The sequence below is a fragment of the Metarhizium robertsii genome (genome assembly GCF_000187425.2).
Source record: "Metarhizium robertsii ARSEF 23 chromosome Unknown MAA_Scf_1, whole genome shotgun sequence".
NCBI lineage: Eukaryota > Fungi > Ascomycota > Sordariomycetes > Hypocreales > Clavicipitaceae > Metarhizium > Metarhizium robertsii.
In genome coordinates, this window is record NW_011942149.1 from 172,558 (window position 1) to 184,814 (window position 12,257).

A 12,257-nucleotide genomic window follows, 5' to 3' on the forward strand; every position below is an offset into this window, starting at 1 on the left:
ATAATTATATTTTTAACCTTATAAGATTAAGCTAATTTGACTTATAATTATAGTACAAAATAAAACCTGCTTACCTAATGTAATTTTCCTTATAATTCCCTTTTTAGTGTTTTTATTAGCTTTTTTTAATCCCTGTTATTAGCCTAATTAGGCTAGCTAATCCCTGCTTACTAATATTAGGATTAGTCAGCAAAATTAGCATTATTTTAGCGTACTAATTATATTACGTAATATTAGCTTATAAAATAGCTAAAAATTACATTTACTAAAAACTACACTAAATATAATATGTAATTTACTACACTAAAATTACACTACACTACAGTCTACTAAAAACTACAAAACTACACTACAATCAAAGCTCTGGTGCCTTAGTCGAGGTATTTTTCATTGAATAAATTAAAAGAATCCCCCCCCCCGAGCGGGCCCTACTTTCTAGCTATTATCAGTATAATACTACAATCCTGGGACCCATAAGCATTTATTAATCACGCAATGTTGCATGAAGTGACTCCACTTTATTATTATGCTTTTATATCATAGAAATCCTGTACAAATTACTTGTGGTTATTTTCTATAAGAGCAGGCATTTCCAGGCAAAGTTTTGACTTGACTTTATTCAAAAACATCTCTAAGATTCTTCTTCACCTTACTTCCTTATCACCTAAAACGTTACTATGAAGCTGTCAGCTACTGCTGTTACCGTCCTTATTGGACTTGGCATGGCTTTGCCACAATCGTTGCCAACGGAAGGATCTCAACTGGGCGCAAGTATAACGCAAGACACTGTAAGTAACTACGCAAGCTGTTTTTTTCTTTTTATAAAAAAACACTATTGGCCGAATGCGGAGCAGAAGCTTACGTCAGCGGGCAAACCAGCCGCAGCAGCCGACCCAGCAGTCCAAGGCCGAAGACGCGCGAGCCACCCAAGTACAGGTGCAGCGTGAGTTGTGTAACGAGACGGCACTTCAGGATCGTTTCAGATACGAAGTGACCGAAGAGCAGTGTGGTAGGGCGTTTAAAGGATGTATCTCCGTCGGTTTTAAAATAGGGCGCAAGGACGAACTTGCGAAATGCACGTACAACTATGTGGTATCTATTGCCAGCGATGATGCCTACAATTATAATGCATGGAAAAGGCCTAACTGATCGTGAAGCCTAATAAAGGGGCTTTACTAATATAAGACTTATTAGTTAAGTAAGCTACCATGGCAATGCAACGCAGGTTCACCAAAGCATCACATGAATGTCAAGTGAACCACGGAGCATATAGGTACCCCAGATTTCGCTTCATAGATAGATACTACAGTAGGGGCTTATAAGTATTCGATGCTTTCGGGGTTGTTCAACGCCGCCGGCTAGTCGAATACTTGTGTCCACACTGTAATCTTTAGCTTTCAACACGATCCTTCGCATTTTTGACTCTTGACTCTCATCACAGTGTAGTAAATAATTCAGCCGAACGCTGTGTAACGTACCACCGACCACCCAAGATGGCAAAACTGATTCAAGCAACAATTTTCTACGCAACCACAAATGGTGACAAAAAGTGACGAAATCCAGTTGATGCTGGCCTTCCAGGCTATTGAACGATGCCCTGAACTAGGAAATCGTGAGGCTGCTCGAATCTACTCTGTTTGTCATACAACCTTGATGCGCCGAAAGAACGGCCAAAGCGCTGTCCACGTCTGTCATACTGAGCCGTATTTTTGCAAGGGTCAGCATGTAGATAAATAGCTACGGTACGACGAAGAATCACCACCGAGTATGAATAATTAGAAAGTTGACCGATACTGGTATCATCTGAGCATCAAACAATCCCAAGACTCTCTCGACAGCAGAGCCACATATGTCTTACGATTACTCGAACACACCTTGGAAACCTTTTCGCAGCAAACATGCATCGCATACATCATGTCGCCACCGGCCGCTATTGTCACCGAGGCAGCAGTTCATCATGAAAACGCCAAAGACGCTGCCACGCAGTCCAAGAATCCCTACGGCGGTTCTTTACGCCAGAACTCCGCCGTATGTGTGTGGTGTTCTTCTGTGCTACTCAAGCAGTGGTTGCTTAGCCCAAAACTGTCTTTCCTGCACGCAGAACCAATGCAGCCCCCTGTTCTCCTAATTAGGAGAGCTTAACGCTTTAATGTTAGCTTGAGAGATTTGATACAAATATGCGACAAGTTACATAGGCCTTTCCTAGGCCAGTTGAATGGCGCGGGATGAGTTGGCATGTCTTGATTTGCGCCCTTGGTCTGCATCCCGGGTCGCTGAAATACTAAGCAACTCAGGACCAAGGTGGTTGATTGTTCATTACGTTACCACAGATGATTATTCCTATCCCCTGTAATCTTTTATGGCTTTTAGACTTTTGAATATAGTCATTCTCTAGCCTGCGAGTTTAATTAAAGAAACGGGCTTTTGACCTTTCGAATCTTTGTAGAGTAGTCCTCTGATGATCCTTTGTCATGATTCTCTTTTTGCTGCACCTCCTTCCTTTGCATGTACAGGTATAATAGCACCGTTGACCTCTTTCGCATGAAGGCAGATGTACACTTGTTTGAAATGGGTGCACCAAGTTTGAAGCGAGTTTAGCCACCAAATACGATTTAAATGCACTACTCTAGTTGATATTCAAGGTTCTATGGCGCTTTATTATAACTTTAATCAAGCTAATCTTCATGTAACAATACTATGTCGATAGTCATGTAGCAGGGGACGCTTTACGGACGGACATGGAGACCACGGTGTGGATGGCACGGACACGGACACGGACACGGACATGGCTGGTGGGCCCGGTCCCGGCCTACCCGGGGCTCGCAACCGCCGTTCTAATGGGAGCGGCATGCTTCATGTCAAAATGAGGCTGGTACCAGGGAAACGGAGCGGCATAAGTCTAGTGTTCTTGAATGAGACAAAGGGCCCTTCTCGGCCTACCACTCACATGCGTCCAATGACAAGTCGACAGCACAGGGCAAGCGGCAAACCATCACGTACCATGCCATCAGCCAATTCCAGCCGTACGGTTCGAATCGTCGAAGTTGGGCCCCGTGATGGCCTGCAAAACGTGAAGGAAATTATTCCGACATCCACCAAGGTCGAGCTTATTAGAAAACTATGCGCGACGGGGCTTCAAAATATCGAGGTCACCTCCATGGTCAGCCCGCGTGCTGTGCCCCAGCTCGCAGATGGCAAGGCCGTGCTCGAGGATACCCAAGTCCAACAACTTTTACAAATACATCCCCAAACCAGAGCGCCTGTTCTTATTCCAAATATCAAAGGCCTAGATATAGCGATGCAATACGGCGTCAAGGAAGTTGCAGTCTTTGTGAGCGCCTCAGAGGGCTTCAGTCAAGCCAACATCAAATGTAGCGTGCAGCAAGGTCTTGACAACAGTCGCAAGGTTGCTGAGAGGGCACTATCTCACGGGATTTCCGTGCGTGGGTAAGCAATGCTTTGGACTATTTGCTCGAACTCGTACTCTTATATTTCCGTCAGAAAGCTTATAGACGTTTCAGCTATGTGTCCTGCATCTTTGCATGTCCCTTTGACGGGCCTACACCTCACCAGGCGGTGCTGCACTGCGTGAAAGAGTTACTAGACATGGGTTGCTATGAAATCAGCCTGGGCGATACCACTGGCGTTGGCGCCCCTACACAGGTGCGCAGCCTCGTTTCGTTTCTGACCGAGGCAGGTATCCCAGTGGGAAAACTTGCAGGGCACTTCCACGATACATATGGCCAAGCCATGGCAAATGTCTGGGCGGCGTACCACTGCGGCGTGCGAGTATTTGATAGCAGCGTCGCCGGACTTGGAGGTTGCCCATACGCGCCCGGTGCCAAGGGCAATCTGGCGACCGAAGACTTGGTATACTCGCTGCACACGGCCGGAATCGACACTGGGGTAAACCTATCGCAGCTTGTCGATGTAGGCGCCTGGATTTCTCAACAGCTCTCCGCTCCCAACTCCAGCCGGGCAGGCAATGCGCTACGGGCGGCCAAAAGCACCGCCAAATCTCGCGACATGCCGTCTGTTGAAGGCCTGCAATGGACGCAGAAACCAGCAGACAAGGGCATCCAAGTATCCAGGAGTGGCACAAATCTCAAGCTCGTTTTAAACCGCCCCCAAAATGGCAATGCTCTCACAGTCGCCATGATGGAACAACTCACCAAAATTTTTGAGGCTGCAAAATCCGACCAAACCATTACACGAATCGCAATAACCGCCAAGGGCAAGTATTTCTGCACTGGTATGGATCTAGGCAGGGGCAGCTCGCCAGTTGCCAAAGGTGGTGCAACGACAGACGCACAATTCAACCGCTTGACTCGTCTTTTTGAGGCCATTGACCATGCGCCGCAAGTTACTCTAGCCCTCGTGCAAGGCCCGGCCTTTGGCGGCGGCGTAGGTCTCGCATTTGCGTGCGATATTCGTCTGATGACCGCCGCGGCGAGCATCAAGCTTACAGAGGTGCGGCTCGGACTTGCGCCGGCCACCATATCGAAATACGTGATTCGAGAGCTTGGCGTTCCGTTTGCGCGCGAAGCTATGCTTTCCGCTCGCTCAGTTACCGCAAAGGAACTCGTACAATTGGGCAGAATTGCTACGGTTGTTGGGCCGGGCGTAAATCCACAGGACGCTCTTGATGCTTACTTGATTGGTCTAAAGCATTGCGCACCGCGGTCCTCGTCATTGACCAAGGAGCTCGTAAGACTGGCGTGGGAAGATGGCGGAGGCGGTGGCAAACAGGCTGATGGCATCCGTCGAGTCTTTGACGACATGATGCTTCCGGACAGTGAGGCGGCTTATGGACTGGAGCGGTTTCAGGCTGGCATAAAGGATATCGATTGGGATAGATATACCTTGGGCAAAGCACTGGCCAAGTCTCGACTCTAAAGCACCCGTACAAATGACAAGGCACCTTCACTTTGGCCATGTAATGCACGTATGGTTTAGAACTGCCTAGGATAGAACTGGCAATAGTATTTGCTGACATTGTCTAAACCCAATAGTAGGTCTTTTATTTGCAAATTAGTACTTACCGGGTGCATCAAGATAAATGGAAAGCATGTACCCGATCTCAATAATACCTCGCGCAAAGTCAGGACGCTTGTACATAATTTGATTGGCTTCTCGAATGTGGCTGTGGCGGAATTGGGAAGTCGTTCTTTTTCTTCACCTCCTTTTTCCAGGCCATGAGTGGGAATTACAGAATAATTTATACATGTCGATAGCTACACGATGGAACCGACCCGCCAGACAGCCCTACCTCTAGGCCAGAATTAGTCCGCCTGGATGCATATGCAATGCAGTTGAGTCATACTCTGATGTCATACCATGACTTGAATGGGGCCTTGGGGGCGGCAGACAACAGACTCAAGGCACAACATGCAGCAGCCTAAACGCTGAGTCATTTCCCGTATGAAATGAGGCTGACACCTTGCAAACTGCAATATACAGCAAGCCATGGCTACGCTTATCGCAGTATAAAACTCTCTTGGAATCCATTATTCTTCTGGGCAGTAGCTCGTCTACACTACCGCTACAAAGCACGATGGAGGCCGCTCCTAGCAGTCCTCCCCCCAGCAGGGACTCAACCCTCACTTTTCGCAAAGTCACCGAAGACAATTGGCGCGCGGTAGCAAACCTCAGCCCCAAAGACGGCCAGAAAGGCAACCTCGCCCCCAACGTATGGTCTCTCTGCGAAGCCCACTATTCCGAAGACGCATGGGTGCGAGCCATCTACGCCGACGAGACGCTTGTCGGTATGCTAATGATGGCCATCTGGGATCCCGACGAGGCATACTACATCTGGCGCTTTATGATTGATGGCCGTTATCAGAGTCTCGGGTACGGTCGGCGGGGCGTGGAATTTGCCATGGCGCATATACGACAGCATAACCCTGGGGCAAAGACGTTGGGGGTCATGTCCACGCCGCCAGAGGGCAAAAGTAGTGAGAATCCCCTCAAGAATGTCAAGCCTGAAGACTCGCCATACCAGTTTTATGAGAAGCTGGGGTTCAGGGAGATTGCGCCACCAGATGAAGATGGAGAGATTATGATGTCTATAGACTTGTAAGCGATTGGTGTGGAAAGCTATTGCTCGTGGGTTGAGTCCCGCGTCTGAGCATCTACTACCGCATGATAAAGACATGTTATACCCCTCAGCCGCCTATTGCTCCTAGTCATCATGGCCAACAGAGACGCACGTTATAGAAATAAATCCACTAGACAGAGTGTACATGACAGCAAGTGTAAGCCTCCCTAGTTTGATCGAACAAACGATAGTTGACCACCGGCGCCCTGGTTATCGAGGATAAAAGTACCCTTGGCCTGCGCGCAGACGGAGCCGTCGCCGTTATGTACAGTCTTGGTGCCGCACTGCGCCAGTGGTTCGTACTGCACAAATCCCGCCTGGCCAGGACTAACCGTAAAGGTTTCCGAGTCGCCGTTTGTCACGGCAATGGAGTGAGAGACGTCCACCGAGGCGGTGAATACGTCCGCAGCGCCGACAGACATGCTGAAGGAATCCGTCACCGTGACCGAGTGGGACAGCTGGACGGAGCACGAGTTGCCTTGGCCGGGGCAGCTGATGAAGGGCGAAACCCGAGCACCCTGGGCGAGACAGCTAACGCAGTCGTCGCACGTCACACTCGTCGACCCGCTGCACGAGTCTCGTCGTCGAGACGTGAAGCTGCCCTGTGAGCCGCGCTTTGCCCTCTTGGCTGGAGTGGACGAAATGGATGCCACTAGCTTGCCTGACGGGATGCCGGCCAGGTTATTACAGCCCGTTTGGTCGCACTCGGCGGTGACGACATCCAGCGCGGGCGTGACGGAGTCGTAGCATCCCGACTGGTGGAAGATGCCCTGTAAAGAACCGCACTGGATGTGCTGGTCTTCCTGGCTCTGCGGGAGCTGGAAAATGGCAACGCCGTTGGGACCACCGCTCGTGGTGACGGTGACGTGGCCCCTGGGGTCGTTGTTGGGGAAGAAGTTGTAGAGTGTGCAGGTATTGACTCCCTCGGGGCTAATGTCAATGGTTGGGCCGGTTGGATTGGAACAGCTGCCGCCTTGCCAGACGACTGTAATGCCTGCTTGGGCTGTCGAGGCCAAAGCCAATGTGAGAATCGTCTTGAAGGGGGCCATTGTACAAGGCGGACAGGGCTGAGTTGGTAGGACCGTTGCAGGAGATGCTTATGGGTATCGACCACACATCAATGTATTGATGTTATATGTTGCTTTTATATTCCCGTCCAAGAGAAGCCTTGTTACCATTCCGGGCGCGCAACTGCCTCGTTGAAATTGTCTTTCCTACCAATACCACTTACAATGACGTACCGAGTAAGCTGCCAAGAAGCGCCCTCTACCACGTCGCTCCGCAAAAGAGGTTAGCATGGACTAGAAAACCCGCCCATATGGGTCGAAGATGTATGGAACATTGGCTTTTCAGAACAATGAGTGGTGGAATTGCCACTCTCCGGTAAGATGCGGGCTGGCCCACGCTTCCCGCGACGATCAGTACCGCGATTCGGCATCCCTTTTGTTGATGATTGATCCATGTGGATATAGCAAAACGTAATCCGGAGACGCCGTGTGCTGCCTGTCGCAGCGTTCAGAAACCTTCCACATCGCATCTGCGAGATCTGAAACGGAAGATGGCAAAGGGGAAACACCATCTATTAACATACACTCCCGCCGATGGCCATTACTAGAGGCATCTATTGTCAATGACTGCATGGGAGCTGGCCGCGACCCTAATCACAGCTGTCCATGACCTCATGCGGTCGGTAGTTGACGCCGGCACTATATGTATAGATGAGCTAATACATGGTGTGGCCAACGAACAAGTCCCAGCGTCACTCGGTCCGAATACCATTGACCAATTTGAAGAACCCACAATACCATCTCACTAGGCCGGGTCTACACTGTAAGAGGGCGCTAAAGATGGGAAGTTGCCATTCTTTTCTTCTTCTTCCGGACCGTTTACCTGGTCCGGAGGAACTAGCGCGCTATACATAACACAACGGAATATCGGAAAAATCCTTGGTGCCTCCAAACCCTATGGGGGGCCCTAATCCAGGTCCTGGGCCGTAATAAGTTCACCTGGCACTACAAAGTGAGCACGATAAACTTCTAGTAATAGATCGATAAGCAAACTACATCTTGAACGGAGCCATCTTGTCTGTGTTCCTTTCTCGGCCTTGGTCTGCAAATACATTTCACAATAGTTAAACTAGAGGCTTACCGCCGTACACTGTTCAATATGGCAGGCTTTATAATTATAAAAACATGATAAAATCCTGGCTTTGTTTCAGGAAATCTACAATATTACCGACATCTCAAACATGAAAGGAAGTATACCGTATTAGTAAGATATCTGAAACGCTAATAAACGGAATCCTTGAGCTTGGTTTTCGTAGAGATTAGCAACAAAACTAAAGCGGCAGTCACAAAAAGGCCACCTATATTCGGAAGAAACAGAAAAAGTGCATGAATGGACGAGCTACTTCAATAATTTCCCCGTCCTTCAGCCGAATTCGTTGTGGCCCTGGCAAGTTCAGTCACGCTCTCCGACTCCCACGTTATGTGAGCCCTTGCCGGTGACTTGAACTGGGTTTCGTAACGCCGGTTATTGCGGCCAGTTGCATCGTTTGCTCCCATACCTTGGGAAACAGCTTGCCTCCAGCCAAACTTCCAGTCGTGAAGCACATTCTTGCACGCTCCCCACGATGTGACTGCATATATGACGGCATTCCAGAATCCCTGGAGTGGTAGGACAAAGGCGCTCATAAACTGGAGCGGAACAGAGACATCTCCCGGGTGAACAGCAGAGTAGACTCGGTTGGCGCTTGATGGGATCCATGTAATCAGGAGAGCGGTAAAGAACAGAATAGCGCATTTAGTATAGGACCACGCCGCATTATTGAGCTCATGGATATGTCGTCGAGCGGGCTTAGAAAGTCTGTGCGACGCAATCTGTACAGTGCTCGCGTGGTGAATGGTTGTCCCCGGAATGGCAAGTACAGGCTTGCCGTCAGAGACCGTGGAGTTGTTGGCAGATATATGGACCGAGTATGCGGCGCTGGCACTTTGGGGGTCGTCTGCCGAAGAAGAATCGCGACGTGGCAGGGGGCCAAGAGCGATTCCAGGCTCGCCGACAGCCTCGCTGGTCACCATGACTTCTGTTCTCTTGACCGTGGCTAGAGCCTCGCCGTCTACAGACAAGGGGTCGGGATCCGACGAGTGAAAGTCGTGCAGCTGTTTGCGTTTCTCGTAAATCGTGCGACCGGCGCGTATGTAAATAGAGAAGGTGATGAGGATGGCAATCCTTTGCAAGTACATCGTTAGCATTGGCAAAGTGCACACTGTCTAAACTAGCAAAACTCACCACACTGGAGCATATAACGTGGCAACACGGAGGGCATCGTAGTCGGTCGACACCCAGCACCACAGCGTTGCGTTTCCGTAGATGCGCTGTCCCAACTTATTCCGGGCGAATATGTAGGTAAAGGCGGGAACAAAGGGAACCCCGTAGCAGCCAATCAAATACCACAGTTCCATCTTGCGTAGGCGCTGCGCATCAAACTTGTGGTAAAACGTGAGATACACGTTGATGGCCATGGCCAACGTCCAGAAGGCATCCGCAGGGGTGAAGCTGGGGAGGGTTGTCAGCATGAAGCAGCCATTGTATGTAGTCTTGGATTACGCACAGTTGGAGCAAGAAAGCCTGAAACTGGCACCCAAACGAGTCGAGATTGTTCAAGTAAGATAGGGACATGAGCGTGCCGACGTTGGCCAGCATGTTGCCGAAGGAAGCGTAGAAAACGAGTCGGTTGATGGGTTTGTGGAAGGCGCTTGACATGCAGAAGGTGGCGATGATGAAGACACATCCCAGGAGAGATGGCACCGAACACACCCGCTCGATAATGCTAATAGCGTTGAGTTGGTCCTCGCTGAGCTTCACCATGGTTGTTGAGTTTCTTGGTAAGATGGCAGCGTCCGAGGCTCAAACCGTAGAGTTTTTCTGCACCAGGTCGAGCTGAGAGATCGAGAAGGGCTATCGACACGACGTTTAGCTTGCCATGGGGCCTCGTTAACCTGGCTTGGAGATATATACGCGGCATGGCAGTCACAGTACTACTAGCGGGTGAATTTAGGAATAGCGCCTTGACACTTGCAAGATGAAGCGCGGTAAATATCTTGTATTCCATGTCAAACAGTAGCCACATTCCAGCAACGGCTAAAAGCAAAAGAGGGTCCTATACTCATGTCGAACACAAGGCTGGGCTGTCAATGGCGGTCCGTGGAAGATGGCTTTGGTGATCATGGCCCAAGCATCAACCGGGATGGCGGATGGGTAATGTAGATTATTTGCAAGAGTAGCAGAGCCCAAATAGACTTTGACCGCAAATTTCGAAAACAAAACGAGTCAGTTGATTTCATCCGCCGGGGTCATCTACATTTTGACAGCGGACAATCAAGCCATCTTCATAGCTAGGATTAGTTTTGTGCGCATCTTCGCATCTGTGTCTTTCAAAGCTATAACAGCCCCAGACCGCCACGTTGTCGATCTTGGTCCGAATGCATGCCGCCACTTGCAGGGCTATAGACGTCCGAGTCAGGCGCAGTGTTGTCTCCTGTGTCGGAGCCAAATTGACGCATGGTGAGAGTATGAACCTGGCTAGGCTTTTCAATATCTAATACCAAGACGCTCCCGCCGTATAATGTACTGGCAATGAGTAGCAGTATGAACAGGAATTTGAAGATATGACCAAAGCCATGTCTACATCAAGGAGTGGGTTGGGAGTCTTTACCCCAAGATTTGACATCCCCCTGTCTAAAGACAATCAATGGTGGGGCCCTATGTGGCAGTTGATAGAATTCTATTAGCTAGAAGAAAAGACTGGAGGGGGAGAATTTAACTAGACTCAGCCCTATGGAACCGTTGACGGCTAATATCTGTTGTGCCTTGAAAATAACGCATGAAGAAATTTACCTCTTTTTGATTGGTCTCCTATGTTTCGCCTTGACTTCTTCTCATCTCATGGCTCCCAAAACCTTTGATTCTTGCACGAATCACTTGGTACGTATCTGTTCTCGAAAGCGCACCACGGGCTGGTTCAAGGACATGTTGTAACGCCGCTTGAGCTATTTTGGTCCATTTAAAAATTATTAATCGTAAGTAAACAATAATTAAACATAGATGATGGATAACATGTGTTAAAATCATTAAATCCCAGTGGATGAGAGTATTTCTATGCGCTGATGGCATGTGCGACGTGTGTCATATAATTCTTCGAGCTACACAGCCACCGACCAACGTTATGGCTGTAAATTTCCAATGAATTCTCCAAATGCGTGTATATCTAACCTAGATTGAGAATATGCTCGTGTTAATATATGATAAAATCTAAAATAAACACAACTATATGTATTTTTCTCCTTCTTCTCAGTGCCCTAGGAATTTTGCATATAACGTTATGCGCGTGCTCTAGACGATTACAGCAAAAATAATCAAGTACAGAATAACAAACCTGGCAACCTGTCGCAGCATTTCATGAGATGAACTATATGCATTCTTAGCTTCGCTGCTACCGAGGTCCTGGCATGACATATCGGTCCATTTACGCGAAGAAGAGTAGCTCAAACGTCATGTGGATAATAGTGTCAAGGTTTGCTCCAAGAAATGGTATCTAGAATGAGATTCAGACAGCTGTAAGTATAGAAGAAAGTTTCTGTTCTTCAAGGCCGCGCGAGCTCACTCGACAAACTCGAAGTGATCTCTGGCCATGGCACGGCAACCATGCTATTATTTTGTTACATTCCACGTGTCTTCGACGAGCAGCAAGATGACCTTCAAGCCATAAAACCAAGTTGCCCACCTGGATGCAAGTGGGTTTTCCGACTGCAGACAACCGGGTTCAGAAGCAGTTTCATAAGCAAATTCTCCCCTCCGACTGTTCATCAAATCGCGCGGCGAAATAGCCAACTATCACGCAAAAGCCGTGGCTCATCTCACGAAGCTACTGAACATCATGGTTGACTCTAGTCTAAATTCGAATACACTATTTTGGTTGAAAACCCTGAAATGCTGTGCAGGTTATTCCGAACTCAATCTCCACAGAGCGATCTATTCGATCATCCGGCGATATAACAAGGGCTATAGGCTTGGAGCAATTTACTCAATTCATCTAATAACAGTCTTTGGTATCAAAGGTCCTTAGTTTTCCTCAAGGCCTTAAGGGACCAAAGATGTC

At 48.7% G+C, this 12,257-nt stretch overlaps 4 protein-coding genes across 4 annotated transcripts; 2 read left to right on the forward strand and 2 right to left on the reverse strand.

The window, feature by feature from the left end:
• Nucleotides 1-1,914: 1,914 nt before the first annotated feature.
• On the forward strand, nt 1,915-4,896 carry MAA_01661 (hydroxymethylglutaryl-CoA lyase; the record flags this gene model as incomplete). The annotated part of the gene is made up of 3 exons (XM_007819659.2): nt 1,915-2,028; nt 2,708-3,447; nt 3,522-4,896. 3 exons carry the CDS (start codon nt 1,915-1,917, stop codon nt 4,894-4,896), a joined length of 2,229 nt encoding a protein of 742 aa, XP_007817850.2.
• A 658-nt stretch (nt 4,897-5,554) lies between these two features.
• MAA_01662 (GCN5-related N-acetyltransferase (GNAT) domain protein) lies at nt 5,555-6,079 on the forward strand (the record flags this gene model as incomplete). The annotated part of the gene is made up of 1 exon (XM_007819660.1): nt 5,555-6,079. One exon carries the CDS (start codon nt 5,555-5,557, stop codon nt 6,077-6,079), a length of 525 nt encoding a protein of 174 aa, XP_007817851.1.
• Nucleotides 6,080-6,264: 185 nt separating this feature from the next.
• On the reverse strand, nt 6,265-7,146 carry MAA_01663 (uncharacterized protein; the record flags this gene model as incomplete). The annotated part of the gene is made up of 1 exon (XM_007819661.1): nt 6,265-7,146. One exon carries the CDS (start codon nt 7,144-7,146, stop codon nt 6,265-6,267), a length of 882 nt encoding a protein of 293 aa, XP_007817852.1.
• A 1,362-nt stretch (nt 7,147-8,508) lies between these two features.
• Nucleotides 8,509-9,967, reverse strand: MAA_01664 (GPCR, family 2-like protein; the record flags this gene model as incomplete). The annotated part of the gene is made up of 3 exons (XM_007819662.1): nt 8,509-9,328; nt 9,389-9,655; nt 9,711-9,967. 3 exons carry the CDS (start codon nt 9,965-9,967, stop codon nt 8,509-8,511), a joined length of 1,344 nt encoding a protein of 447 aa, XP_007817853.1.
• Nucleotides 9,968-12,257: the final 2,290 nt, after the last annotated feature.